Source organism: Hyposmocoma kahamanoa, unplaced genomic scaffold (genome assembly GCF_003589595.1).
Source record: "Hyposmocoma kahamanoa isolate Upper Pololo Valley unplaced genomic scaffold, ASM358959v1 232, whole genome shotgun sequence".
Lineage (NCBI taxonomy): Eukaryota > Metazoa > Arthropoda > Insecta > Lepidoptera > Cosmopterigidae > Hyposmocoma > Hyposmocoma kahamanoa.
Genome location: NW_020653750.1, coordinates 1,195,061 through 1,221,061, shown reverse-complemented (window position 1 = coordinate 1,221,061; position 26,001 = coordinate 1,195,061). Strand labels below are relative to the sequence as shown.

Below are 26,001 nucleotides of genomic sequence, written 5' to 3'. Positions count from 1 at the left end.
AATCGCTGGGATACCATCAGGACCACTAGCTTTCCGGACGTCGAGAGACTGCAGCTGCGTACGCACATCGCATTGTCTGATACGAATATCAGACATCGTGTAGCCACAGTGAGGTAGAGTTGGTGGCTGTGCGTTACAGTCGTCGAGACAGGAGTTAGCCGCAAACAGATTTGCCAAGAGGTCGGCTTTATCTTGCGGCTTGTGGGCTAGATTGCCGTCAGAATATCTCAGCGGTGGCAGCGAGGGCTGGCAGAAGTTCGACGCAACGGCTCTGGCCAGACGCCAGTAGCTACGACTACCTGTGGGATGCGTCAAGAGTTCTAGGCCAACTCGTGCGACGCGCTGAGCATCCGCTCTGATGTACGCTCTTTTGCAAGACCTGGTGGCATTATTGTAGGCTGTTTTAAGTGAGTTCGTATTGGGATCGTCTGAAGCTAGACCCCTGATCCAAGCGCGGTATGCCGTCTGTTTGTTCTCAACAGCCACAGCACACTCGCGGTTGAACCAGCGGTTGCGCCTCCCTTTACTGACGAGATCCGAATGCGGGATGTAGTATTCCATCCCGATTAAGATCTCATCAGCAACGGCAGTCGCGCTAGCTGTTGGATCCACCTCACTAAAACAGCGCTGCCGCCAGGGAACGGATGCAAAATAGTCCCGCATACCGTCCCAATCTGCCGACGCATAATGCCAAATGCGGCGTTTAGCCACAGTAGGTGGTGGTGGCAGTAACGTTGCCACTTTAGTGGATATCAAGCACGTTAAAATAAATCGTCCCAAAAAATTAAAGAACTTTTGTCTGAAAGAAGTTTTATAGATAACACTTCGGGGAATGATGTTCACACGTCTACTGTATTGCAATGAAGTAAATACTGGAAGGAGTAGCGTGTTGACGTAGTATAGTTTGGAGAACTAAGAGTTGGCGTATAGTAAGTACTTCACAATATTCATATACGGCTCTTGTAGGGGCGTACCTTTAAAACTGCTCTCTGAGCGCGTACGATCCTTAACATGTTAATAACAATTTTTATGAGTGTAAACATCATTTATATAAGTGAAAACATCACTGTGATGGTTTACGTGTACGTATCTGTATGATAAATATGTTTAGAGGACTGAAAAAAGATATAGCGACATCAGACACATGATCTAAGAGGTGGTAAGATTGGAAAAATAAGGTTAAATTAACTTATCCTATCTACAAAGTATTTTTGTATAAAATTTATGAATGAGTGATAATTTCAGTCAACTACAACAACATCAACTTATTCATATGTCACACTGCTAGGCATGGGTCCCCTCAGGCGAGGGTTTAGGCCACAGACCAAATAAATGAGGTTATACATAGTCCGCCGTGCTGGCCTAATGTGGGTTGGGGACTTTACACGTTTTCCGAGGCTTGTGAACTTCGTAGACTTGCAGGTTTCCTTCACCGAAAAGTTCGTGGTCAATTTCAGATTAAATTTCGCACATAAATTCCGAAACCTCAGAGGTCACAGTCCTGGTTCGAACCCACGGCTTTTGCTTCAGAGGCAGTAAGTCAAACCATTAGGCTACCGCGGCGTTTTTCGTAGTCATCTTTAATTAAATAATTGCGATACCACAAAGAGAGGTAGCTTTCACGTGTGCGGCCACTTTTAATATGACTTAAATTTCATCATAATCATCATTATTTCAGGCGCAAGTCTGATGGACGCCAAAAGATTGTCACATAGTCCGTAGTCGGTTTTGCGCTGCTTGCATGCCCACGCTTGAATATGAAATAGATAAATTATGTTAAAACAGGATATTGCAAAAAAAATGGTGGTTTAGCAATTGACCTGACCAACGTAAGCAAACTGTCTATATATTAAACCTGAATACAGCTTATGGACAAACAGTCTGACGATACTGCGTTTAACATTAGCTCTTGTAAAACTTCGCAACCGGCGCCAATATCAACACGCCCGCTTACAGGAAGAACTTCCCAATATTTATGATGACCCTTGTTAAACATGTCGCAATATTTTCAAAGGGGAAAGTTGGACTATTTTTGGAAGGATATGATAGGTCCTATGTTACAATCAGACCTTTTATTTCTCAGAACTTTGTTGAAGAAAGCAATAAAATAAAAAAATATAGTTAAATAACCTAACCTCAGTAAAGAGTACTAAAAAACCGACCTCAAAAGTCATTCATCTACTAGTTTACCACCCTTAGAGGACGAATATTTTCTTCAAATTTAAATGAGACCACTTTCGAGGTGCCCTCTTTCCAACAGAAAAAGAATCATCAAAATCGGTTCACAAATGGCGGAAGTATCTCGTAACATACATACAAAAAAAAACATACAGTCGAATTGAGAACCTCCTCCTTTTTTTGAAGTCGGTTAAAAACCTTGAACAACAAAAGACTAACAAAAATGACGTTTAAGAAAAAGTTAAACTTACACAAAGCACTATAACACTGATACTTACCTACCTACTAGGTAAGTTCTTTCTTATCAACCTCCATGCTAAAGATACAGCTTAAAATTCTGAAAGTATCTGAAAATCGATTCTCCACATCATTAACTTCTCTTCAATGTATCAACGTTAAACAGTGCAATTTTATTTTTCATACGAAGAGCGTGCAGCGAGCTCCGGAGTCGAGTACTCGTATTTCCACGATTCCAATCTTATAAAATAAGTAAGAATCACTTTAGTGCTGGCTCTGGATGCATAATCAAGTATTCCGTATCACTGGCGGGATATCGTGACGAAACTTCAGAGAAGCTCATTAGTCCTAAAACAACATCAACTTCGTTTTAACATAGATCAACTGACAATAGTGATGTGCTGTTGACTTTTTGACGTATGGGGTTCTTGATTACAGTAAATTTTATGTTAAATTTTTTACTCATTGATTGCATATTTCAAAGTGACAATTAAATACTAATATATATGAAATCATGTACTTGTATAAACTGTTATTTAATTATTTCAATATAACTGTCGGTGTTTGTAACGAAATGGATCCATAGTAAAACCAATTTCATAGGAGACCTAATTGCTTGAGATTGTGTTGAAACTGAACAAGAATTTCGTGAAAATCGAATTCCCAACCGGCATCACTAAAAATCAGCAGCCTCGTCATGTTAAGTATTCGTAAAGTTGGTCAAACTCCCAACATGGGACCGGGATGCTTGCCTGATGAGGGGAAGTGTCCCAAACTGGACTTTCATTGCAATAAATTCCAACAATTTGGTGAGGTAACTTTATTTCTAAAACTTTGACAGATAAATAAAGATATATTATGAGTTTTTTTTCATGTGGGTATAGACTAAAATAAATAAAATGATAAAATCAACAATACAAATAAATTTACATAATACATATTAATTATTTACATAAGTTGGTACATATTGATTAATTCAATCTTCTTTGTCCACATTTGTGCCTATAATAATGAATAACTTAAGTTTAAAACAAATTCCAGTAGATTTCTAGGCAATGAACACCGATTTAGATGACTTAACGTTGGACTTTATTTTATCCCTGAAATAAAAGAAGAAAATGTGTTCACACAATGTTTAATTCTTAACTACCTATACTGTTTAGGAAAAAAATATATTTGGATAGGCAGGGTTCGTATAAGAAAGAGAACCTCCTTAAAACGATAAGAAAAAAATTGGGCACAAAAGATTTCGGCAAAATTTATAAGGGTTTCACAGTGATTCCGAGTGAACCTTAGATATTTTCGATAAGTACGTAAATTATTTATTTTTACGGGATCTATGAAACATTATCAGTGATATTTTGTATGTGATGCTTATTTTTATTGACAAATAAGCAAATATTATGTAGGCATGTTGTTGATAAGAATGAACTAATATGAAATCAGAGGTGGTAATATAAAGGCCACAGTTTGAATTAGCTATTGTTATTTTGACTCACTTTTACAAGGCACAGCCGTATGGGGAAACTGTTACTTGTCTTAAAACGTCCCTGAAGTGTTAAGCCGCTTTTTACAATTTAAAGGTACAACATAAGTTGCATTTTTTAGAAGTGTACTATTGGTTGCGCACCTAGTCTTCTTTTTTCTTGGGTATGCTCAAATCAAAAGCAAAGTACTTGTTGTTTGATTATTTTACGTCGATTTGTAATACATTCAGTTCTACACCTCACAGTTCGATCCCGCTCTTTAGAATTTCAAAAGTAGAATGCTACACATTCATCTTTGCAAACAAATTCAAAACTGACTATCAAAAGAGCTGTTTCTAAATAATGATTCATGGAAGGCTTGGGTTCAAATCCAAAAGCATGTTGGTAAAATTAAGGAATGCAGAATTTTAACCCTTACGGGTGTTTTGTTTCGTAGTGGCTCGGGACGAGAAAGCAGTTGGACTCTTTGTACATCACGTCACGTTTCTTGCTACACGGCCAGGCGACGCTCCATGCCTCGTTCTGTAAACAAAATCAAGTTAAAAATGTATTGCTGTGAAAGTTTTTACAGATTCTACAGTTTTAAATGGTTGAATTTTGATTTCGCAGTTCTTCTGTTCACCGTGGAATAGTAATATTATTTTACTTCACTAGTCCGACTCTTGATGTAATACGGCTACATCTATCAAATTACAATGTTTGAAGAAAGTATTTAAAGATTCTAGGAACGAAATTAGTCAATAACTTGTTATGATTGAATAGGAGAGTTATAAAATTTCATGTACACAATTTGTTTCATGTAGTTCGCAATATTTTTATAACTTTGATATGATAAAAGCACCTTTGACGTATGTTCACATGTGGCTTTATTGTAAAAAAAATACGACATCTAATGAAATTTCATCTAATTGCAAGACTTTGACTAACCAAATCCAAAAGTCGTAAACGAATATTCGTTTCATTTCGTGGACGACAATCAGATGGATTTTTTTTTAAATTTGTAGATACTGTTACTAAGTAAGATACTGTTGCAACAAAATATTAAATAGGGTACCGAATAGTTTGCTGTGGACTTTAATTTACAAAATACATTTACATTACATTCAGCGACTGTTCCTTCTTGAGAGTTTAAGAAAAACTTCATTCTTCTTATTCTTCCATTCACTATTTTGGCATTTAGTGGTATATAAAAAATAAGTTACGCCATTGGTCTTTGAATAGTATCCGCAAGATTGGTATATCAAAAATATGATAAGACAAATATGATAACTCCATAAAAATTGTAGCAGCGCGGCTAGTTTGTATCCGTGCCGCCGCCACCGTGGACGTGTACAGACACACACCACATTAACATAATAATGAAAGGCGCATGAGATGACCAGTGCTATGCATTGCGAGTGTACCGTTAGACTAGGCGAATGTATACGTCCGTACAGAGCACGCTGGCGGGCGCGCATCACACAAACCGCGCTGCTACGTTTGTGTGGAGTTATCATAGTATGTTAAGATTGTATCTTTGGAAAATCTAAATCTGTCATCAAAATAAAACATTTGATTGCTAAATTTTTTAAATAGTTGTACGTAATAACAGCACACTTAATTAAAATTGCTTTACTATACCATCAAAATTAATATCTAGGTACATAATTTACACTCACTGTTTTGGCTCCGTTGAATTTTTTCGCTTTCTTTTGTTTCTCCGAAGCTTGGCGACGTCTGATTTCGCGTAATTCCTCTTCCTGTAGAAAAAATGTTTTCCCTTCTGTGTTCGCAAAGTTGTGTATTACTTTACAAAAATAATACTGAGGATATTGTGTAGGAAAAAGAAAATCGTATTAATAGTTCAATGAGTTTGTTTTCTTTGATATGAATGGTATATAAAATTCATTGACGTACATAAAAAGAATGTACAGATGAATTGCGAACTTTCACGTTTGAGTTGTCATTTAATAGTTATAGTAGTGAAGGAACAGTTCAGTAACTTAAACTACGCATTTTATATAGACTAGAGCCTTACATCCCGGGAATCTCGGTCTGGAAAATTTTTATTCCCGACAATTTTTTTTAGCATTTTCGAGACTCGAATCTAATTTTGTCAGTCTTAAGAGTAATAATAATAACAATAATGTATTTCTTTCCAAGCGTTAGTTTACTGCAAAACATTAAGGTTAGAACATTGCAAGATAAATTCCCTGACTCTCAAAGTAGGATAACCTGTAACATGAGAGCCAGTGTTCCTCCGTGTAATATCGAGACTTTTCAGACTTCATCATCGCTGGCCCAATGCGGGTTGGGGACTTCATACGTTTTCCGAGTTTTGTGAGCCTTCTTCGACGTGTAGATTTCATCATAATATTTACCTTCACCGGAAAGGTCATGGTAAATTTCAAATGTTTTCGCTCATATATTCCGAAAAATCTCAAGAGCTGTGAGAGCCCGGATCCGAATTCACGACCTCAGTTTGAGAGGCAGTAGGTTAAGCCATTTGCCTACCACGGCTTTTCACGGCTTTTGAAACTTAAATCACTTAACAAAAAGTATTAAAAATAAAACCGACAGTATTTTTTTTATTCTGGTTACATGTGCATGGCAACACTATACAGTGGAGCTTTAGTATAATCTGTGGAGACTGAAGAACGGTAATTAAAATCAGGTCCTCTCTATCTGAAACAGTATTAAATGCTCTTAGTTTCTTACGTACTCTCTAAAAATGAAAAACTAATTTTCATAAATAATTTTTATAATTTCAATTTGTGTTAATAAAGAATTTAATTAAAAATATTATGTTTTGACTGCCTAAATACTGAGCCTGTAAGAATGAAAATCTACGTTTAAAACAATCTCCAAAAGTCTCGTTATTTTTTCCTGGACACAGACTATGAACACATGAACACAGTGTCTTCTCCTTATCTAATATTAAAATATATAATATTGTGATCGAAAATTTCTTTACATAAGTTACTTTTATATCATGAAATTATGTTAAATTAAAGTTGCTTATTAGAAAAAAGCTAGATTGTAATTAGTTATAAGATTTTGTTTTGCTTTATAAAAATTTAAAAACAGGGACAGTCTCCATATGTTTTCCCGGGACGCGCAAATGCAGTGAAACTGAAAGCTCTAGTATAGACGAAACGCTGACATGACAGTGGCTAGATAACTTTTTCAATATAAAAGTTTCCAGTTAAAAAATTCAACGGCTCATTGGAAAGCATTGACTTTAATCAATTTAGTCCATCGAGACTTGATAGAATCAATCACAACATGAATAAATTAATTTAGTGAAAATGGTTGCTGCTATCATTATTCTTGGTAGGCTCAGAACATCTTACAAGGAAACAAGTTATATTATGATCATCCTAGGAGCTCTACTGCTACTATTAGCAGTAGAGCTCCTTGTGAAAGAGTTCGTGCAGGGAAGTACTGCTACCTTACCTATTTCTGCCGCCAAGCAGTAATGTGAGCATTATTGCGTTGCGGTTCAGAAGGGTAAGAGTGCTGGTGAAATTACAGGCACATGGGACTTGTCAATTTATGTCTTAGGGTGACGGGTGCAGTGGCATTGTCTATAAGATCTTTGCGAATTAAAGCTCTGAATGGCACTGCAATTGTTATGGATAGTCGTGTCGCTTACCACCAGGGGCACGACTTGTACGTCCAGTCACTTGGTGTCATAAAAAAAGATTACCTTAAACAAAATCTAATATATTGCAATCACTTTGTTTTAAATTGCATTCGATGATGTCATATAGAATACTCACTACTTGGTCTTCATACACGTAGCGCGTGGTCTCCTCCACATCGGGCCTGGAAAAAAATTAAGATCTAGTTAACAGCCGTGTTTTAATTATCAATATTATTTATATTTGTTTGTCAAAATAATGAAATGCTATTGTTTTATGAAACATTCACAGTTTTTCCACGTTGAACTTTATCAAAGTTCAACGTTAAATTTAGATTTTTTTAGTTTTGTAGAAAATTTAAAAATCTAAAGAAAGTCCAAACTTGGAATGTTTTTTTGATAATATATTTAAAGACGATTTTAAGTTATATCGCTTTTTTAACTGTTCTGATTCATTAAGAGAATGTATCTCAATGTTCTGAACTAACAAAGGGTATGTGACAGTCTTACGACCCCTTTTTATCTGATACAAAAATAACGTAAAATTAAACTAGCTCAGTATTTATTATGGAATAATGTTTGTTTACATTGTGTTCTTTATTTAAAATAAGTCGAAATTTATAATAATGTAAATTTATAACATTTGAAATATTGTACGACTTATTGTACAGGCAACGTGTGACATAAGTAATTAGAATATGCAATTACTGCTGTTTTTAATTGAAATGCAATCACATAAAAAAAAACTCTCATCCACATATTATATTATTTTTCTTAAAGTTTTATGCTAAAAATCCTCCAAAAGGCATTATTATTACAATTTAATTTTACAAGCATAACCAGTAACTCTAATTTTGTTTTCAAATAAGTAATATATTAGTTTTATTAATGGTAACAAAAGATAAATTTCAATACACATTTATTTTAATAATAATATAGATTCCTTTTCACAGCAAAAAGTTATAAGTGAAAAAGCTCTTCAAATATTTACTCAAACGCTCTTGGAAGAAGGACTTGTCTATAAATATGATAAAGTACAGTAAATATCAATCAAAAAGTAAGTAAGCAATATTACAATGCTGATAAATTCTTAAAATCTTAAGCAATAAAGGAATTTTATAATTAAAACCAAAAATATTTGTTTTTTATTCGTATAATAAACGTTTTATTTGTGATTTGTTGTAATTTAATTAGGCATGTAGAGAGTTATTTTTTGTTATGCTGTAAAGTTGCTTGCATACAAGTAGAACTACAACTTTCATTAAAAGCGTTACGTTTGTGTCCGTCCTGAAAAGTAATAAAAAAAAGTTACGCCTTTCTTCCACGAGGGGTGCAATTTGCTACTGTCCAAAGTGTAAAGAGTATGGAGATCAGTAATCCAAGTAACAGAGCAAAATATTGGTGCTATAGCGATGACGACCTCGGTGGCCCGATGGTATTCACCGGTAGGACCAATTTAGGAAATGAACTTTTAGAAATTGATTCTGGCCCTGTACTCTCGTTCTCCGTTCGACACCAATGTCAAGTATGAAGTTTCATTCGCATCATGCGTCTTTTAATTTGGTCGAGTATTAATTATTTTTCAGTAATTGTTTCAGACGGGTGTTGGATGGAGGATGAAAGTAGACTCCCTCGTTTGAGTGTTCTGGGAATTGCTGCGGTGAGACATAAATCACCGATCTCCACTTGCGTGCGTCTTTCTCGTCCTGCATTCGCATTAGTTTTTACACGCTCATCTCTACTCACCCGTAGAACAAAGACCTTTGTACAAGACTGCTTATTCTCAGGATATTGTATATTTCGTTCGCTGTTCTTAGCTGTGGATATTAGATCGACTGTTGACCGATTTTATATTTGTACATAAATATATATATATATTAATACATAAAATTCTGAAAACACTTATAGCTAGACCTTATTTTTAATAACGAGATTATGTATTTATCCTTTTTTCGTTGTATAATCACATCAGACTCTGTACTTCGGATGAGTCGTCCTATTCTTAGCTATTATCCACGACCTCATTGGCCTAACGGTTTACACTGTGGGCGCTGGATGTGGAGATGCCGTGTTCGATTGTCGGCAGGACTCTAGTCTGGTTGTTCTGGGAGGTGTCCTATAGTCAATTCCGTTGCTTTGATACTCATAGTTCAGGGAATTCCCTATTTTGAGACCAGGCGATTGGTTTGGTTGTCTAGCACATTATTATTATCTTAGCGATCAGATCTGTTATTAACGAGATGTCAGGAGTAATAGAACTGGTGTTAGCACAACCTTCTTTATGCGGAACTTGTCTGCGCCCTTACCGCAATGCAGTACTGCTGTGTTTCAGATTGAAGGGAGGGCAGATTCAGCGCCGGAGCTTGATATATTGTCCCACGGCTAGAAAACACATTTGCGATGTATGTTTCACACCTTTCTTAGTACGGTAAACCTTTTTCCCTTCAGGTGAATCGTCTAACTTAGCTTAAATAGACTTGTGAAAATGTCTGAATTCTATAAAATAGAGAGTTTGATTACAAGACCCTGTTAACCAGGATTTTAAAAATATTGATATAATATCGTTGTACTTTTTGTGTTTAAAGACACATAAATAAATTGATTTTCCTATTTCCACCACCAAGTCATTGCGGATGCCAATAGGTTTAATACCTTAACTAAGATACGACTCACGTTTTGTCGTAAGACGTACTAAATGAGACAGGGCATTCTGGATCTGATTGAGTTGAGATATGGTTTAAAAACGGGTTACAATTTTCTGTTTCAAAGTTTTAAAAAATCATTCTGGAAAATCCAATTGTTAATCTAAAATTAGTTAAGGTCACCAACAAAGTATAATATCGACTAAAATATACTCAATTAATGTTAATGAGTTTAAACAATTAAAAATACGAAAACGCAAGTGTCAGATAATAATTCAACGAAAATAAATACAACCATTGGAGTTAACAGATTCCAAACTTATAAACAACAAAAGATTGCATATTGATAAGATTTCTTAAAATCGATTCACATTTACAAATTCATTGATTAATGTTGTCAATTCGTTTCATCGATTCAGTATTTGTAGTCTGTGTTTTTAGTTAAAATTATTCCCATTACGGAAATAATAAAATAAGTTATACCAAATAATTAAAAAAAATTTTTCATAAAAATAACCGTCTTCAAAAGTTTGCTTTATCCGCTTTCGCTGTGTTCGTTACCGCGGATAACTGATAATGATAACTGAAACGCTTATGGAAGTCTTAGTTTGTAATCACTTAGATGGCAAAATCAAGCTGGCTTACTTCGGAGCAGAGACTGCTACTTTATAAGTCACAAGTCCGTCCCCACATAGAATACTGCTGCCATCTTTGGGCGGAGCTCCAGGATGCCAGCTTGGAGCCTTCGACGGGGTTCAAAGACGTGCTATGAAAATTGTTGACGATCCTGTGCTTAGAGACGATATTGAACCACTGTCTTCGAGGAGCGACTCTGCCTCTCTATGTCTGTTCTATCACCTGTACTATGGGCAATATTCTGAAGAAGTGTTTGCCATGATGCGAACAGCAACACTTTATCATCGCACCGCTCGCCACCGGCAGGGAGTCCATCCTCACACTCTGGAACCGAGTTGATCTCGTATTGTTTCAGATGAGCTTCCTCCCACGTACAATTTAATCACAGCAATAATTAGTTTGTGGAATTAACACAGCATGGAGTCCTTCAAAGGGGTTTGAGAAGCGTCCTAAAGGGTTGGTAACGCGCTCGTGACGCCTCTGGTGTTTCAGGCGTCTATAGGCAACAGTAACCGCGTTCCATCAGGCGGGCCATATGCTTGTTTGCTGTCTACATAATAAAAAATAAAAAATGTGACGTGCAGTTTTATTGAAATCGGTTAACGAAAAGTGGGTAAAATACAATAAACCGGATTCATCCCCTAATTTGCCACCCTTAGAGGTGGAATATTCTCTTCAAATTTGAATGAACCTACTACTGAGGTATCCGCTTTCCAACAAAAATAGAATCATCGAAATCGGTTCACAAATGTCGGAATAATCGCGTAACAGACAAAAAAAAATACTGACGCATTGAGAACATCATTTTTTTAGAGTCTTCCAGGTATACAATTTTTTTTAAATTAAATCTAAGTGCGCATTTCTATCTCACCTGATGGAAAGTAACGATGAGGTCGACGATGGAGCATGCACACCTAAATAATGCCTATTCACTCTCGCCTTGAAAAGGCCCAAGTTATAAAGTCTGTATCCAGAGAATAAGACTGTATATATAATAATCATAATGGTTGTTACATAACCTCATTTTCTTTTTTACATTGAGATGGTTTACTGCAATACAGTCAATATAAGACCGCCTTTTAAATTAACCGGTGCGAAAGATATATGCGATGCAATTAATAAGTACTGCCCTTCAAACTTTAAATTAGTTCTCGGGACTTTTAGAACATGCGTCATTCCGAGAAAATCGTAGAAACTAGTTACATTTGTAGCACGTTCGTGGAAGTTTTGGGCAGCTAGGTTCGTACTCGCACAGCAGCTTGTTTAGTATAGTACAATCTTATATTTTGTATTTTTGTTGTATTAACTGAATATCATAGTAAGTGTATGAAAATACGCTAATAACATAATAAAAATGGTAGTACATTAATTTACTACTTCGCGAACCCAGGGGAGGTTCAATTGTGAAAAATATCTGCATTTTTGTGAGTTTTTTTTTCATGCACTATATAACACCACCTCACAACGATTAGTTCGACGCGCCAGCGCTGGATGACATTAGGATCGAAACAGAACACGTTATAAAATTGTTCACCAAAATTAGTATGGATGAAATTTGTTTAGTTCAACGGGCCATCCCTGGATGGCATTAGGATCGAAATAGGATATACTACCAAAGCGTTCACTAAAATTAGTGTTGATGAATTTTGTTTAGTTTGACGCGTCACCGCTGGATGATATTAGGACCAAAACAGAACACGCTATCAAAGCGTTTCCTAAATTAATATATAAGCGTTGAAAGAGAATGGTTTTGTATCCTTAATGAGCCTTCAGCTCACCCTTTGATCCGGTGGCGCAGTCAAGGCCATGAGCGGCCAACTGACCAAACCAAAAAAAAGGTCATGTATCGAATCATAGGGTCTACATGGCATTCTAAGTACTTCCACTCCTGCTGGGATTCTTGGATGAAAGCTCGAAGTTCTGTCGTTCGCTGTATTCACTCGTCGTCTGGCGCTTCCACCCCGTGGGACTGCTTGCTTGCTCCGGATACACCTGCGATTACGCCTCTTATGTTAATTTCCCTCCTTGATTAAGACGTGAGTCTCCGTTGGAGACTTCAGTATCTTACTTCGCCCACCCTCTCCTCGCACCATTCTTACATTGGCGCTTCAACTCGTGGCCTCGATTGACAATTCTGACGGTCGAAAGCTAAACCCTAACGAAGAGTCGGATGAGTGAGGAGGACTTCTTCGGATCTCCGAGTAACAAGTTGAGACAACGATGTAGTTCCGGAGGCCCTACATTCGTTACAAAAAGTAGACGTGTGACAACTTTTCGCATCAAGAAGCCGACGAAGAAAGAGAAGGTGGCTACTTTCACACCCGAACAGTTTGAACGACTTCTATCCCAACTGGGGTCGCCAGAGAAAGAAGCACGAACAGGTTCATTTACAACCTGCAACTATACTTAAAACGGATGCAAGAACTCCGAGATAGTTGAAGCTTTTTTAGCAGCGGTAAATATTTTTAAACGTGCGGAAAACATTACGGACAGAAGCGTCTTGAACGAATTACCATTACTCCTTAAGGATGAAGCAGGAGTTTGGTGGCAGGGAGTGAAGAATGAAGTCAGTACTTGGATAGAATTTAATGGAAGACTTCGTGATAGCTTCGCACCTAAACAAGAAGTATACTTGACTTATTCTGAAGTCACCCAAATGAAGCAAGACTCAAACGTATCCACTGAAGCATTCGTGAGGCATAAACGTTTGCACTTTTCGCAACTTCCACCAACCATGTCACCCGGAAACTCTATCATTCGTTGAAAGTGGCGGGCGCGTTGCGCTTCCTGAACGGATCTTTGATTTTGATTTGCCAATATTCTGCGCGTAGATCTATAATGGTCATAAATGGCGTAGGCTTGATATTGTGTAATAATAATGGATACGCATCAGGAGTAGTGATGGCGTTCAGCTGGCCGTAGTCGATGCATACTCTGGTGGTTCCATCCTTTTTTGGGATCATCGCTACCGAAACCGACTAGGGTGATGATGAGCACGGTTCAATGATGCCTTGGTTTAGCATTTCGGTGATTTCTTTATTCAAGCTGTCCCGCTTCAATGGAGACAATCTATAAGGTGGCACATGGATCGGCTTATGACTGCCTGTGTCAATAGTGTGTTCGGTGTCTTTAGCGGGATGACCATTAAGTGTAAAAGTGTCCTCATTATTTTGCAGGAATTCTTGGTATAAAAGATACATACCTAGTTTCGCTAGTATTGCGGAATCATTTAACCGCCTCACAAAGAAAAATATTGTTTGGAAATGGGAATAGCAAACAGCCTTGGAAAAATTACGTAAGCTGCTTTCCAACTGCCCGGTTCTCGCCCAAGCAAATGGGACAAAACAGTGCATCATCAAGATCGACGCGAGTAATTACGCTGTAGGTGCAATTTTGATGCAGAGGTAGGGCGAGACTGAATACCCCGTAGAGTACGCGAGCAGACTTTTGACCGTATCAGAACGAAACTACTCTACAACTGAACGTGATGCTTGCAGTAATTTGAGATGGCAACAAATTTAGAGGTTACATAGAGGGAGGAGATGATAGAGAGAGTCATGACTGATCATCAGGCGCTTAGGTGGCTTATGTCCCTAAAGTGCCTACAGGTCACCTAGCACATTGTGCTCTGCAACTTCAACCCTACGACATCACTATAAAATACATCAGCGGAAAGACTAATGCAGTCGCTGACTCCTTATCCTGTCCAGCGTGCGAACCCAAAACTGAAGACAACTGTGGCATATGTACGGCGGTGGTTGATATGTCCAGCAGCAGCAAGCAGGAAATAAGAGAGGCACAACTGAAAGACAACGACACACAAAGGATAGGCGAAGGTCTAGAGAGCACTAACGAGGAGAATGCTCAGTATTGGAGCAAAAAGGGTTTATATAGTGGACCGGGGTCTGTTACATGGATACTCCCCAGGTAGCGAAACCGAGGAAGGTCAATTAGTGGTACCAAAGCAAGAACAGACCAATTTAATTGCAATAAATATCATAATGACGCAGTGGCGGGATATTACGGTAAAGAGAAGACAATGGAACGAGAGTCTCAGCGCTACTTCTGGAAAGGAATGAGAATTTAGATAGAAGCTTACATTCGCAACTGTTTAGAGTGTCGGAGATACAAGCCTTCGAACCAAAAATTTGCAGGGCTACTTTAGACAACAGCCAGTAATCAGCTATTTGAGGTCGTCTCCTTCGATCTGTTCGATCCATTGCCGCGAACCAGAAATGGCCATAACTGAGTATTCATTGTAGAGGATGTGACTACCCGCCGGGTAGAGTTATTTGCTCTGGAACAAGCTACAGCAGAGGAATGTGCCAAAATACTCCTCAATGAAATAATTCTGAGATACGGGACACCTCGTCGTTTCATTAGTGATATTGGCACCCAATTCGTAAGCAGCATCATATAGAAAATAACATTTTGGCTGAATACCCGCCACGGAGTCACGCCAGTATATCATCCTGTAATGTACCCAGTGGATAGACGGAACCGTGACGTAAAGACTCAGCTTATAATTCTTGCGGCCGACGATCATATGACTTGATCAGAACCAAATCCTGTTCATACGGAAATACACCGGCGTACTTAACGTTTGGACGTGAGTTGAGAACTCGTGATGACGTTGAACACGATCTCAGAGAAATAATACAGAATGAGAAATTCATCCTAGAAATTTCACCACGGCTTCTAATAATGCCAGTAACCCAGAAAAGAACACAAGAAATACAAAAAATGAAGGAAGAGAAGAGAAAAGAATACGTAGATAAAAGCAGAAAATAATGCCTAGAGCACTGAAAAGGGGACCTGGTATTAATAGATTTGCATACTCTAAGTAGTGAGTCCGTGTCCAGATCCCGCTGGCCTCACTCGGGGATTAGGCGAGCAGCGAACTGCCTTCGCCTTCTCCCCGTACGTCTGCGCCGAAGCGGAACGGTAAATACCTAGAAGTTACGCTCGATAGGAAACTGTCATTCAAAGAACACGTGAAAATCATCCACGATCGCGTTCACTTTATAATGAGCTGCCTCTACCCCCTTCTCAATAAGCATAGTAAACTGTCCCTTCCTAATAAGGTGAGACTGTACAAGACCTGCTTCTGCCCAATTATGACGTACGCCAGCGTCGCATTCGCACAGATAAATTCCACCCTCATACACCGCCTGCAGGCTCAACAAAATAGATTCATCCGCAACGCGACGGGTGCCCCGTGGTATCTGCGCAACGCTAACCTCCACATAGACTTATGGCTCCCCACAATAGCCCAATTCATGAAACAGGCACCGAGGATATACTTTGACTCTGCTCCTCACCACCTCGACCCCCTCATGGTGGCTGCATCCAATTACTATCCCCTCAGGATACACCCCCACCTCGAATGCAGGACCCGTCGGCCAAGGAAGTCCTCAACGACCCTGACGACCCCTGACGACCCCTGACGACATCACTCGCTACTTTGAAGGCCAAAAAGATCGACACCAATCAGTCCGTCTCTACACACACCAACCGTCCCGCCGACGCGGTCGTAGAGCCCCTCATTTCAGCACGTACACGGGTAGATTATCTCCACACGCTATCTAGCACGCTTTTCTGGCGGAAGTCTCCAGTAGCGCCCTGAGCCGAGGTCTGTGCTCACTTGGGCGCCCTCAGGCCCACTACTTAGTTTTCAGTTTAGTTTTTAGTTTATTTTAGGGGTTATGAGCCTTCAGCTCGTCACCTTTTCCGGTGGTGCAGTCAAGGCCATCAGTGGCCAACTGCAAAATATTCTTAAAAAACAAATGTTTTATATCGAATGATAGGGCCTACGAGTGTCATTCTAAGTACTTCCACGCCTGCTGGAATACTTCGTTGAAAGCTTGTAGTTCTGTCGTTCGCTGTATTCGCTCGCCGTCTGCCGCTTCCACCTCGTGAGACGGTTTGCTAGCTCCGGATACGCAGGCGTATCCTCAATTACGCCTCATATGTTAATTTCCCTCCGTGATTAAACGCCGTTGGAGACTCCAGTATTTTACTTCGCCCACCCTCTCCTCGTACCATTCTTACAGCACTTAATTTTCTCATTGTAACTACGCATAAAATTAATAAAATAAATAATACAAGCGCTACTACTGTCACAGATATGATCACCACCAAAAATATTCCCGACAGGTGTTTCGCGTCTTTACAAGCCATCCTCAGGGGTTATTGATTGTTCGTTCGTATTTGGTACTCTTTTAGAGGTGATATCTGTGACTATAGTTGCATTTGTGTTAGGTATTTATTTTATTAATTTAATGCAAAAAAAATTTAACGCAAGCAATTCTGCATGATTGGACCTCTACTGGGTTCGCGGAGTAGCAGCTTAATTAACTTCCATTTTTATTAACATGGATGTCCGTAAAGTAATGCCTGAATCTATTAATTGCTAATAACTTATTCACAAATTTTCAGACTAAGAAGGACGTACTAAGTGCATACCACTACTTCTTTCAATCGCCTTCTGAGATAATAAGTTCTTTAAGGTGCAGAATGAAAACGTGCATCTTAAGAAAATGATGGAAACTCCGCAAACTACTTTCATTTAGACACAAGTTGCTAACTAAGGTTGACTTTCTTTGAAACTTTAGACGTCAAGACTATGTCATGGCATCAGTGTCTTGTACCATTAGGAACGAAAACTTCAGTATAGGGCACAACTTTTAAAGTTGTATGTATAAGCGTCAGTGATTACTTTTTTATGTTTAAAAGTTATTGAATGAATTTCAAAAGCTGTATGTATATAATAAATGTTGTGTATTTGTTTCAAATTATATTTAATGATATTGTTTTATGTACATAATAATTTTTGTAATTTGTTTGTAATAATACGTACGCTGTCAAAGCAAGTTTTATTTGAATTCCAGACTCTAAGATTATGTCGTGTGCTTCTTGTATAGACAAAGTTGAAGAATCGATGTCGTTTATTCGTACCAGCAAGTCTCCCACTTTCATTCCTGCGTGGTCGGCTCTACTGCCTTCTTTTACCTAAAAGACAAATCTTGTTAAAAGATTGTGACATAATATGGTTTTATGCATTGTTGCTTCTATGTTTTTCCAACACAAATCTTATAATATTTTTGGCCATAACTGAAAGCTTTTAAAATGGCTTTCACTTCATATGAATCTAGGTCAATGTATGAATCAATATATTTTTAAACCGTTTCACCAAGTTTAATCAATTTTAAGAGTTTACAAAAATATTACAAGTGCTTATTTGTTATCACAATTATTCTAAAATTTTATTACTTTTGTAACATTTTCGTATTTTTGTCTATTTTATTATTATAGTGCTGTTCGGTCAACTTTGCATGTATTATTGAACAAGATGTATACAATTGTAAGTGGATTGCATTATTACAATAATTTGCAAAAAATTGATGTAATGTTATTTTGAGTAAATGTGACCTGCGGACATTGACCTACGTGTACCGTATTAAATAAATAAATATTAAGTTTTCTGATGAATTTTGATATTACCAACACTATTCAACATTAGCTATCCTAAGATATACTACTGAACAAAGTCTAGCGTATAAGCCCATTATATTAACTAATTTTTTTTTTAAGTACTGGCCACTGAAACATGAAATCTGTATTAAATTATAGTTCGAAATTTAAAAAATAAAACAAAAAGGAAAAGTATTTTGAAATTAGAATGGAACACATTGTATGGGTATAGAGCACTGGTTTTTCTAATTTAGTAATTGAGAGTTTATTATCACTACGTGTTTATTTTTCTTATGTTACAATTTATTGTTCTTTTCATTAACTTTTATGAATTTAAGCGTCATGTCGTCGTCATTTAATGCGGGAAGAGATGCTTAGGGCTGAGAGTATGTTGGAACTTGGGCGCAATCAGTGTGATGTTGTATCCGTTGTTATTTCGCAACCAAACGTAATTTGTCGATTATGTATTGTCGACATGTAATTGAACGTCACCGAGGAAGATACAGGGTCACTACCCAGAGACAAGATCAGTTTTATGTAAAATATAGCAAGGAGATTGTATTACATTTTACAGCACGACAACTGGTAGGAAAACTGCGGTCCCTGCACCAAGTGGTTGTTAGTGACCAAACTGCTAGGAGAAGAGTATAATATAAAGTCCATCTTCATGCACGGAGATCGCTAAGAGTTCCATTTGTAATGACGGGGAAATCGAGGAAGTTGTTTATGGTGTACTAGCGCACATTTGCACTGCAGTAAAACTCAGTGAGCGCGTGTGCTCTTTTTTGACAAGACTTGTTTCAGTGGACTCAAACAAGACTTGTCAAAAACTGCACATTGCACACAGAAAATTCTCAGGAAGTTCATCTATACCCAGGCGGAACGATAAAGGTGTGGGCTGGAATTCGCCTGGGTGGAAGAACTGAGCTCGTTTGGAACGATACTACGAATAAGTTGTGCAACCCACGGTTATTCCTCATTGACAGCAGCTCGGCCAACATTTCATGTTTATGCTCGATAATGCACATGCACACACTGCAGGGCTGGTGATGTTCCGCGAGTACGATATTACGTTGTTAGCAGTAGAATTTTATTCACATTTGTCCAGAGTATGGTGTCTTATTCCACAGGCTACCTCATGCTTAGTATGCCACGCCGTTGTAGAGCCGTCGTTAATGACTTGGGAGGTCCTACTGACTATTAAAAAAACTTATTTAATCGTTTTTTTTATTAATTTTCACTGTTACTATAGATTTTCTTGAATTTTATAAAAAAAAAAAAAATATTTTGACACAATTTTATTTCGTAATATTTTTTCTTGTATTTTGTAATAAATTCTGATTCTTTTTTTCTTAACAACCCTTTTATAATTTTATCATTAAAATGAATATGAAATAACGCTTCTTTTAATGTACATACAAGGAAACAGTTAAATTAAAAAAAATGTATTAACCTTGCTTCCTAGACTTTGTTGAGCAGTGTATTTATAATCGCCATAGGTAATGTTGTCTGTTCTCAAATACATTTAAAGCTAATCCACGAGAAAGAATTTATTAAGTATCGATCGAATGGAACAGAACAATAGTTCGCCCCAAAGCCCCAGTGAATGAGCGAGGCAGATTGATGGGCGGAATTGGAATGAATGCAGTTTGTGCACAACGAACGAGCTGCGTTGAATCGCATTTACTGAAGCCTTGATGAGCATCAAAACTTCGGATCAGCAACGATATTTTGACAATGAAATAAAAAGCAAAGTTATATTTAATCAATCATAGGAAGTATTTTTAAGTAGTTTTTTAATAGCAGTGCAAACTAGGGGATGAATGACTTTTGAGATCGGATTTTCAGTACTCCGTAAGTACTGAGATTATTGTTTGTTGTGAATATTTTTTGTTTCTACATAATAAATGCTCGTCATATTTTACAATTTATTTATTGTGGAATTGGTTTACGAACTTAGAATAATAACGCATAGAAACCTAGCCCGCATACGCTAAGTGAGGCAAATTGTAGGACGCCCTGTGGGCTTACACGAGCGAGCGGGCTGTCAGTGCTCAAGGTCAAGTTGCACCGCGAGCAGCTCAAAAATTTTTCCTAAAAATGACGAAATGTGCGGTAATTGGGTTTATAAATAGATCAGACAAATATAAACTAGACACTAACATCACATTCCACAAGGAAGTAACGCGTTTCAACTTGTATTTTTATGTAAATATTCACTAAAACAGAAAATTAATTTCGTTGCAACAAGATACGAAAATGTTGCAAAGTAACGGGTTTTTTCTCCTCATTTTGCTATTCTGTTTCAAAATAATTATGTTACGTAATTTTTTGAGAATAGGCAATATCGCGAGGGTTGCAAATTTCTACAAATGTACACCGCCGCAACAACATTGTAGGGAATTTACGTTAAGTATTTTTACGAAATATATTTAGTATTTGCCTTCATTAGTTTCATGTGAAAAATCATTATTCTTGTTCATCATACACTCTTTTAAAAAAATTGTCTTGCCCAGACTCAAAAGTTCTTAACTAAAATTATTTCAGGAAACTAACACTGACTAAAAAGTCATCGTCAGTTCTCCAAAATCGTGTATAAATAACTTTCAGGTTCAGGTTCTTAATTGTTATCGTGTACTTTTCATATAAACATACCCACAGATAATATCAGGCTATTTATATATTCAAATTCGATAGTCGCACTTAAACTCGCTTGTAGGTTTTTGTTCCTATATGAGTTAAATAAGAATTGGGTAGTATTTAATATGGTGCATACAGATTTGCTCGACATTGTCGATCGACAGTAACGATTGAGAATTATAGACGTTTTCGAGGAGTTTTAGAGTGCTTATTACGAATGTAGCATTAATTTCTAAATCCAAGATGGTTGACAACAATTTTCAAAAATGTATTTTTGGTAAACCATAAGGAAATGGCATGTATATCTGAATACAAGATGGGGGACAAGACTTCTAATTCTTCTTCTTCTAATTCTTTGCCATCTTGGATTTAGAAATATGTGCTATATTCGGAATGAGCAGCCCCTAATACCTTGAAAACGACACCCAAGTTATTCGAAAAATCGTGCCCGCCATCTTGGATTTAGAAATTAGTGCCATGTTCTTAATGAGCACCCCCAAATACCTCGAAAACGACACCCAACTTGCTATTATTTGAAAAGTATGTCCGCCATCTTGGATTTAGAAATAAGTGCTATATTCCTAATGAGCACCCCCAAATACCTCGAAAACGATCCCCAACTTGCCATTATATGAAAAATCGTGTCCGCCATCTTGGATTTAGAAATGAGTGCCATATTCGTAATGAGCACCCCCAAATACCTCGAAAATGATACCCATATTGCATTTATTTCAAAAGTCGTGTCCGCCATCTTGGATTTAGAAATAAATGCCATATTCGTGATGAGCACCTCGAATACCTCGAAAACGATTCCCATATTGCATTTATTCGAAAAGACGTGTCCGCCATCTTGGATTTAGAAATTGAGAAAAGTCGTGTCCGCCTTCGTGTATTCAGATATAAATGCCATTTCCATAAGGATTGCCAAAAATAATTTTTTGAAAACTCTTGACGTTGTCGATCAACAGTAACGATCGACAAAATCGAGCATATCTGTAGGCACCTGATCGACAGTAACGATCGACAAAATCGAGCAAATCTGTAGGCACCTCTAACTTAACGATGAGTTAAGCAAGATACAATTTCCCCACTTTTGAGGGAAATGTTATTCCATGGCATCATTATTTGTATATTTGTGTGCGTGCCGACGAGCGTAAATACAAGTTGCTTACGCCTACATGAATTTGATTTTTGCCTCACTTGTGACAGTTCGTTTTTTATGAAACTATCATTCTATGCGTTATTATTCTAAGTTTACGAATATGTGTTGGCCCTCACCAGAAAAGTGTGAAGGTATTAGAGCGATGTCATGCGGGCGTTGCTGGTCCGTTGCGTCGTTGCATGATTCTATGATTACAACGCGTTCTATGATTTTAGTAGCAGTAGAGCTTCATGTGAAAGAGTTCGTCCAGGAAAGTTCTGTCACCTTACCTATTTCTACCGCCAAGTAGTAATGTGAGCATTACCGTTCCGGTTTTGAAGGGTATGGGTGCTGGTGAAATTACAGGCACATGGGACTTCTCAACAGGAGTAGTACCAGTGGCCCTCAGATCTTTGCTATTTAAAGCTCTGAGCGGCACTGTAACTGCTATGGACAGGCGGCGTGTAGCTTAATACTAGGCGCACTACTAGACTTGTTCGTCCCGTCACAAAGATTGTTCAATTTATTCATTAAAAATTGCCTTAATTAAAATGGCGTCCACATGCTTGCTTGATTGTTTTTTAATTCTTTCCGTCAAGGAAATGGCAAAGGTTTAAAACCATACAGTCAAGTCTTGGTAATTTTTCTTTTGTTAGTGTTAGGTCCTCGAGTACGTACTCGATGTTTTAAGTAAATACGCATACGTCAAGTTTCAGTCCATAAGCTAAAGAACATTGTGGGTATTAACGCGTCAAGAATGTCCGTCTAACGGTTTTGATGATTGGTTTATGGAAAAATTAAATATTGACAGAAAAATTATGTTCCCAAAAAGAATAGAGTTTGGGCACCGAAAATACACTACATATTTATTTGTATTACGATTATCGAAGGTGAACTTTCAGGCTTAAAATAAAATTGCAAATAAAGACATTTTATTCAAATTTCCCTTTTCTCTTAAAGGCCCTATGGCGCAACGTTAAGTATTTGTTCCAAAGATTATTTTAATTGTCAGAAGCCGGCTTTCAACCTGCTTTATTTCAACCAAAACCGAAATAAAATGAATATCAAAAGACTAAAAATGATAATTACAACCTTCTAATTAAGTGTTTTATGGCAACGGGATTTACTTTTAATTTTAGGTTAAAACTTTCATTTATATGGCTGTTGAATAAATTTTAGTATATAATATTACATTAATTAGTGATGTATGATGAGCTGACAGTGATCGCGTGGTGTTCTTGGAATTTCACTATAAATTGTTCAGTGTATTCTGTGTAAAAAATTTTAAGTGCGCAAACAAACTTACTTATTATAGCCAGTTTTATAAATTGCAGGTTCAGATATAACAAATTTTTCAATTTGGGCAACAATAAATTCCTTGGTGAATTAATTTCTTTCCATATGATTCGAAGATGAATATTTTTTCATACGTGTAAATATTTTGTCATACCTGAGTGATTCTTAAAGGAGTCTTGTAATACGCGCCGCCAGCAAGATTGAACCCCCAAATGGTGTCGTCGAAGGTGACCCTCTCATGGACGCCCTCGTTACTAGACTCCCAGGAGGGCCGGTTGTAAGCCTTGCGCAACTCTAGCTCGAGTGCCTTTGGTAGTTTTGACTGCAAATTGTCGCTTTACTAGCAAACGTTGGGAGAATTGCTACGAGCTGTCGTTATATAAACACTGCGGCAATACATATTATATAAAACTAAAAATATACTTATTTTTCAGCAAATTATTTGTTGCCTTTACCAAAAAGTTTGTTAACCTTTAAATAATATAACTGTAATTTTAGTAGCAATAGAACTACTTGTGAAAGAGTATGTCCAGGGAAGTACTGCCATCTGACCTATTTCTGCCGCCAAGCGGTGATGTGAGCATTACTGCGTTCCGGTTTTGAAGGATTAAAGGTGCTGGTGAAATCACGGGTTCATAAGACTTGTCAACTTATTTATATCTAAAGGTGATGGGTGCAGTGGCAGTACCTCTCAGATCTTTGCGATTTAAAGCTCTGAGTGGCACTGCAACTGTTATGGACAGGCGTGTCGCTTAACACCAGCGGTACGAGTTCTTTGTTCCGTCACATCATAATTAAAAAATAAATATTTTCGTCATTATATGCGTAATGGATTTTACGTCTCATTGTTGTTATTTTAACAAAAAAAAAATAATGATGATAAATATTAGAAAGGATCGAAAATCACTTTAGACTGGAGAAGTTCATTTAATATTTTACACAATTATTACCGTGATAATTATTATGATAACACAAAATGCTAAATGCAATACCCACTTACATTTTTAAATTTTTCATCCATATTATACGAGACGGAAGTTGCGGAATATAAACTTTGAGGCGTTAAAATTGCTGTAAAAACACTTTTTGCTCTTACGAGAAGGCTGAATAATGAATTTGTACTGGCGTTTATTCATATAGGCTGACCCTCTCTTAATTGGACGGTATTAATAAATTGACTGCCACGACGTCGCAAATAAAGCACATGAAATAAAATGTAGTTGTAATGTGGTTATATACTTGATTTTAATACTTGTCCAAGAAAATTTTTTCGAATTTTTGTTGTTTCTTTTTTTAAACTAGAGAGACTTTTCTATTTTTACACAAATTCAACGCTCTTCTCTTTTCATTTGTCCGATTTCCGATGTTATATTTGGTACCTTGTCAATTCTGAATCTTCACATCCATTATAAGAAATGATTTTATAATACAAAATATTCCACCTATGTGCAGTTCGTAACATCCATTACGCAGTTTTCGGATCCGAATTGTTCGTTTTGAATAAATAATGTTATTTTAATATTCGTTATGCAAACTCGATTGATTTATAGTGTTGTACCGAAATCTTATTTCAACACCATTCCTTAATACACTTCAGAAAACTCCTATAGTCGTTTTAGCTTCGTGCATTTATTTGCTTTGTTCGTAGTCTGAAGTTTTGATTTAGTGGTGTTGGAACAATAGGCAAAAGTCATGTTCCGCGGAATTGGGAAGGGGCATTATCCCCTTTTGGGGTCACACACATTATTCACAAGCAAAATAAGTATTGTTATAGAAACTTCCTACTACATCAATAACGTATCCTTAACTGATACTGATTCACAGCTGACTAAGTGATCAAATGATCACTTTTTTAATACGCGTTCGGGAAACGCGCTATTGCATCGCTATACTTGCGATTTATAGGCGCAAATACGCAAACGCGCCATGCAATCGTCGCCCATAAATCCCAAGTGTAGAGATGCAATCGCACGTTTATATCGATGCAGTCACGCGCTTACATCGCTGCTAAAAGTTGCCGTGTGTAACCGCCCTTAGTTTTAATAAAAAAATGGTAATTTTATAACACTTTTGGCCGCGTTCGTTATTCTGGATCATAGTTCAATTGTCAAACAATTATTCACCACATGTTACTCAAACTCCTATAGTTATGATATTAGTGTGATAGAGAAACTCTATTCTGTCCATTCATTTCGCAATGTTCGGGTGAGGAGTGCCAGCTAAATCAGACACAGGAGAGATTTTAGGTCTCAAGTTTCACGACCGTCACGCACTCTCGATATTAAAGATGCTTTCGTTCAGGGTCCGACATTACTAAGACATTTATTTTTTTTGATAATTATCTGACAATAATCCGATATGTATCCGATAATTACCCATGGTGATTCATACTTGTCTCTATAATTTTTGACTAAAAATGATAAAGAGTGAGAAAATTAAATAAACACGAAGAAAAATGTCTGAAAAAACTTTTTTTATAATACCAAGTGACGGGACGGATAATTCGTGCCCATGGTGGTAAGCGACACGCCTATCCATAACAGTTGCAGTGCCATTAAAACCGGAACGCAGTAATGCTCACATTACTGCTTGGTGGTAGAAATAGATCAGGTGATAGTACTTCTCTGAACGAACTCTTTTACAAGGAGC

At 37.3% G+C, this 26,001-nt stretch overlaps 1 protein-coding gene across 1 annotated transcript; it reads right to left on the bottom strand.

The window, feature by feature from the left end:
- Nucleotides 1-3,227: 3,227 nt before the first annotated feature.
- Nucleotides 3,228-24,488, bottom strand: LOC113228567 (PDZ domain-containing protein 7-like). Its single transcript, XM_026461917.1, has 7 exons — nt 24,353-24,488; nt 23,507-23,674; nt 17,662-17,813; nt 7,664-7,709; nt 5,561-5,641; nt 4,321-4,424; nt 3,228-3,515 (listed from the first exon to the last, which is right to left on the bottom strand). Exons 1-7 carry the CDS (start codon nt 24,371-24,373, stop codon nt 3,464-3,466), a joined length of 624 nt encoding a protein of 207 aa, XP_026317702.1. The 5' UTR covers nt 24,374-24,488; the 3' UTR covers nt 3,228-3,463.
- Between the last annotated feature and the right edge of the window lie 1,513 nt (nt 24,489-26,001).

Bases quoted from the DNA above. Each gene is read 5' to 3' on its own strand.
- LOC113228567 (XM_026461917.1), bottom strand. From the start codon at position 24,373: ATGGATGAAAAATTTAAAAAT. The intron at 23,675-24,352 runs GTAAGTGGGTAT...GACAATTTGCAG, and splicing joins TGGATGAAAAATTTAAAAAT to TCAAAACTACCAAAGGCACT. The intron at 17,814-23,506 runs GTATGACAAAAT...TTTGTCTTTTAG, and splicing joins CTCCTTTAAGAATCACTCAG to GTAAAAGAAGGCAGTAGAGC.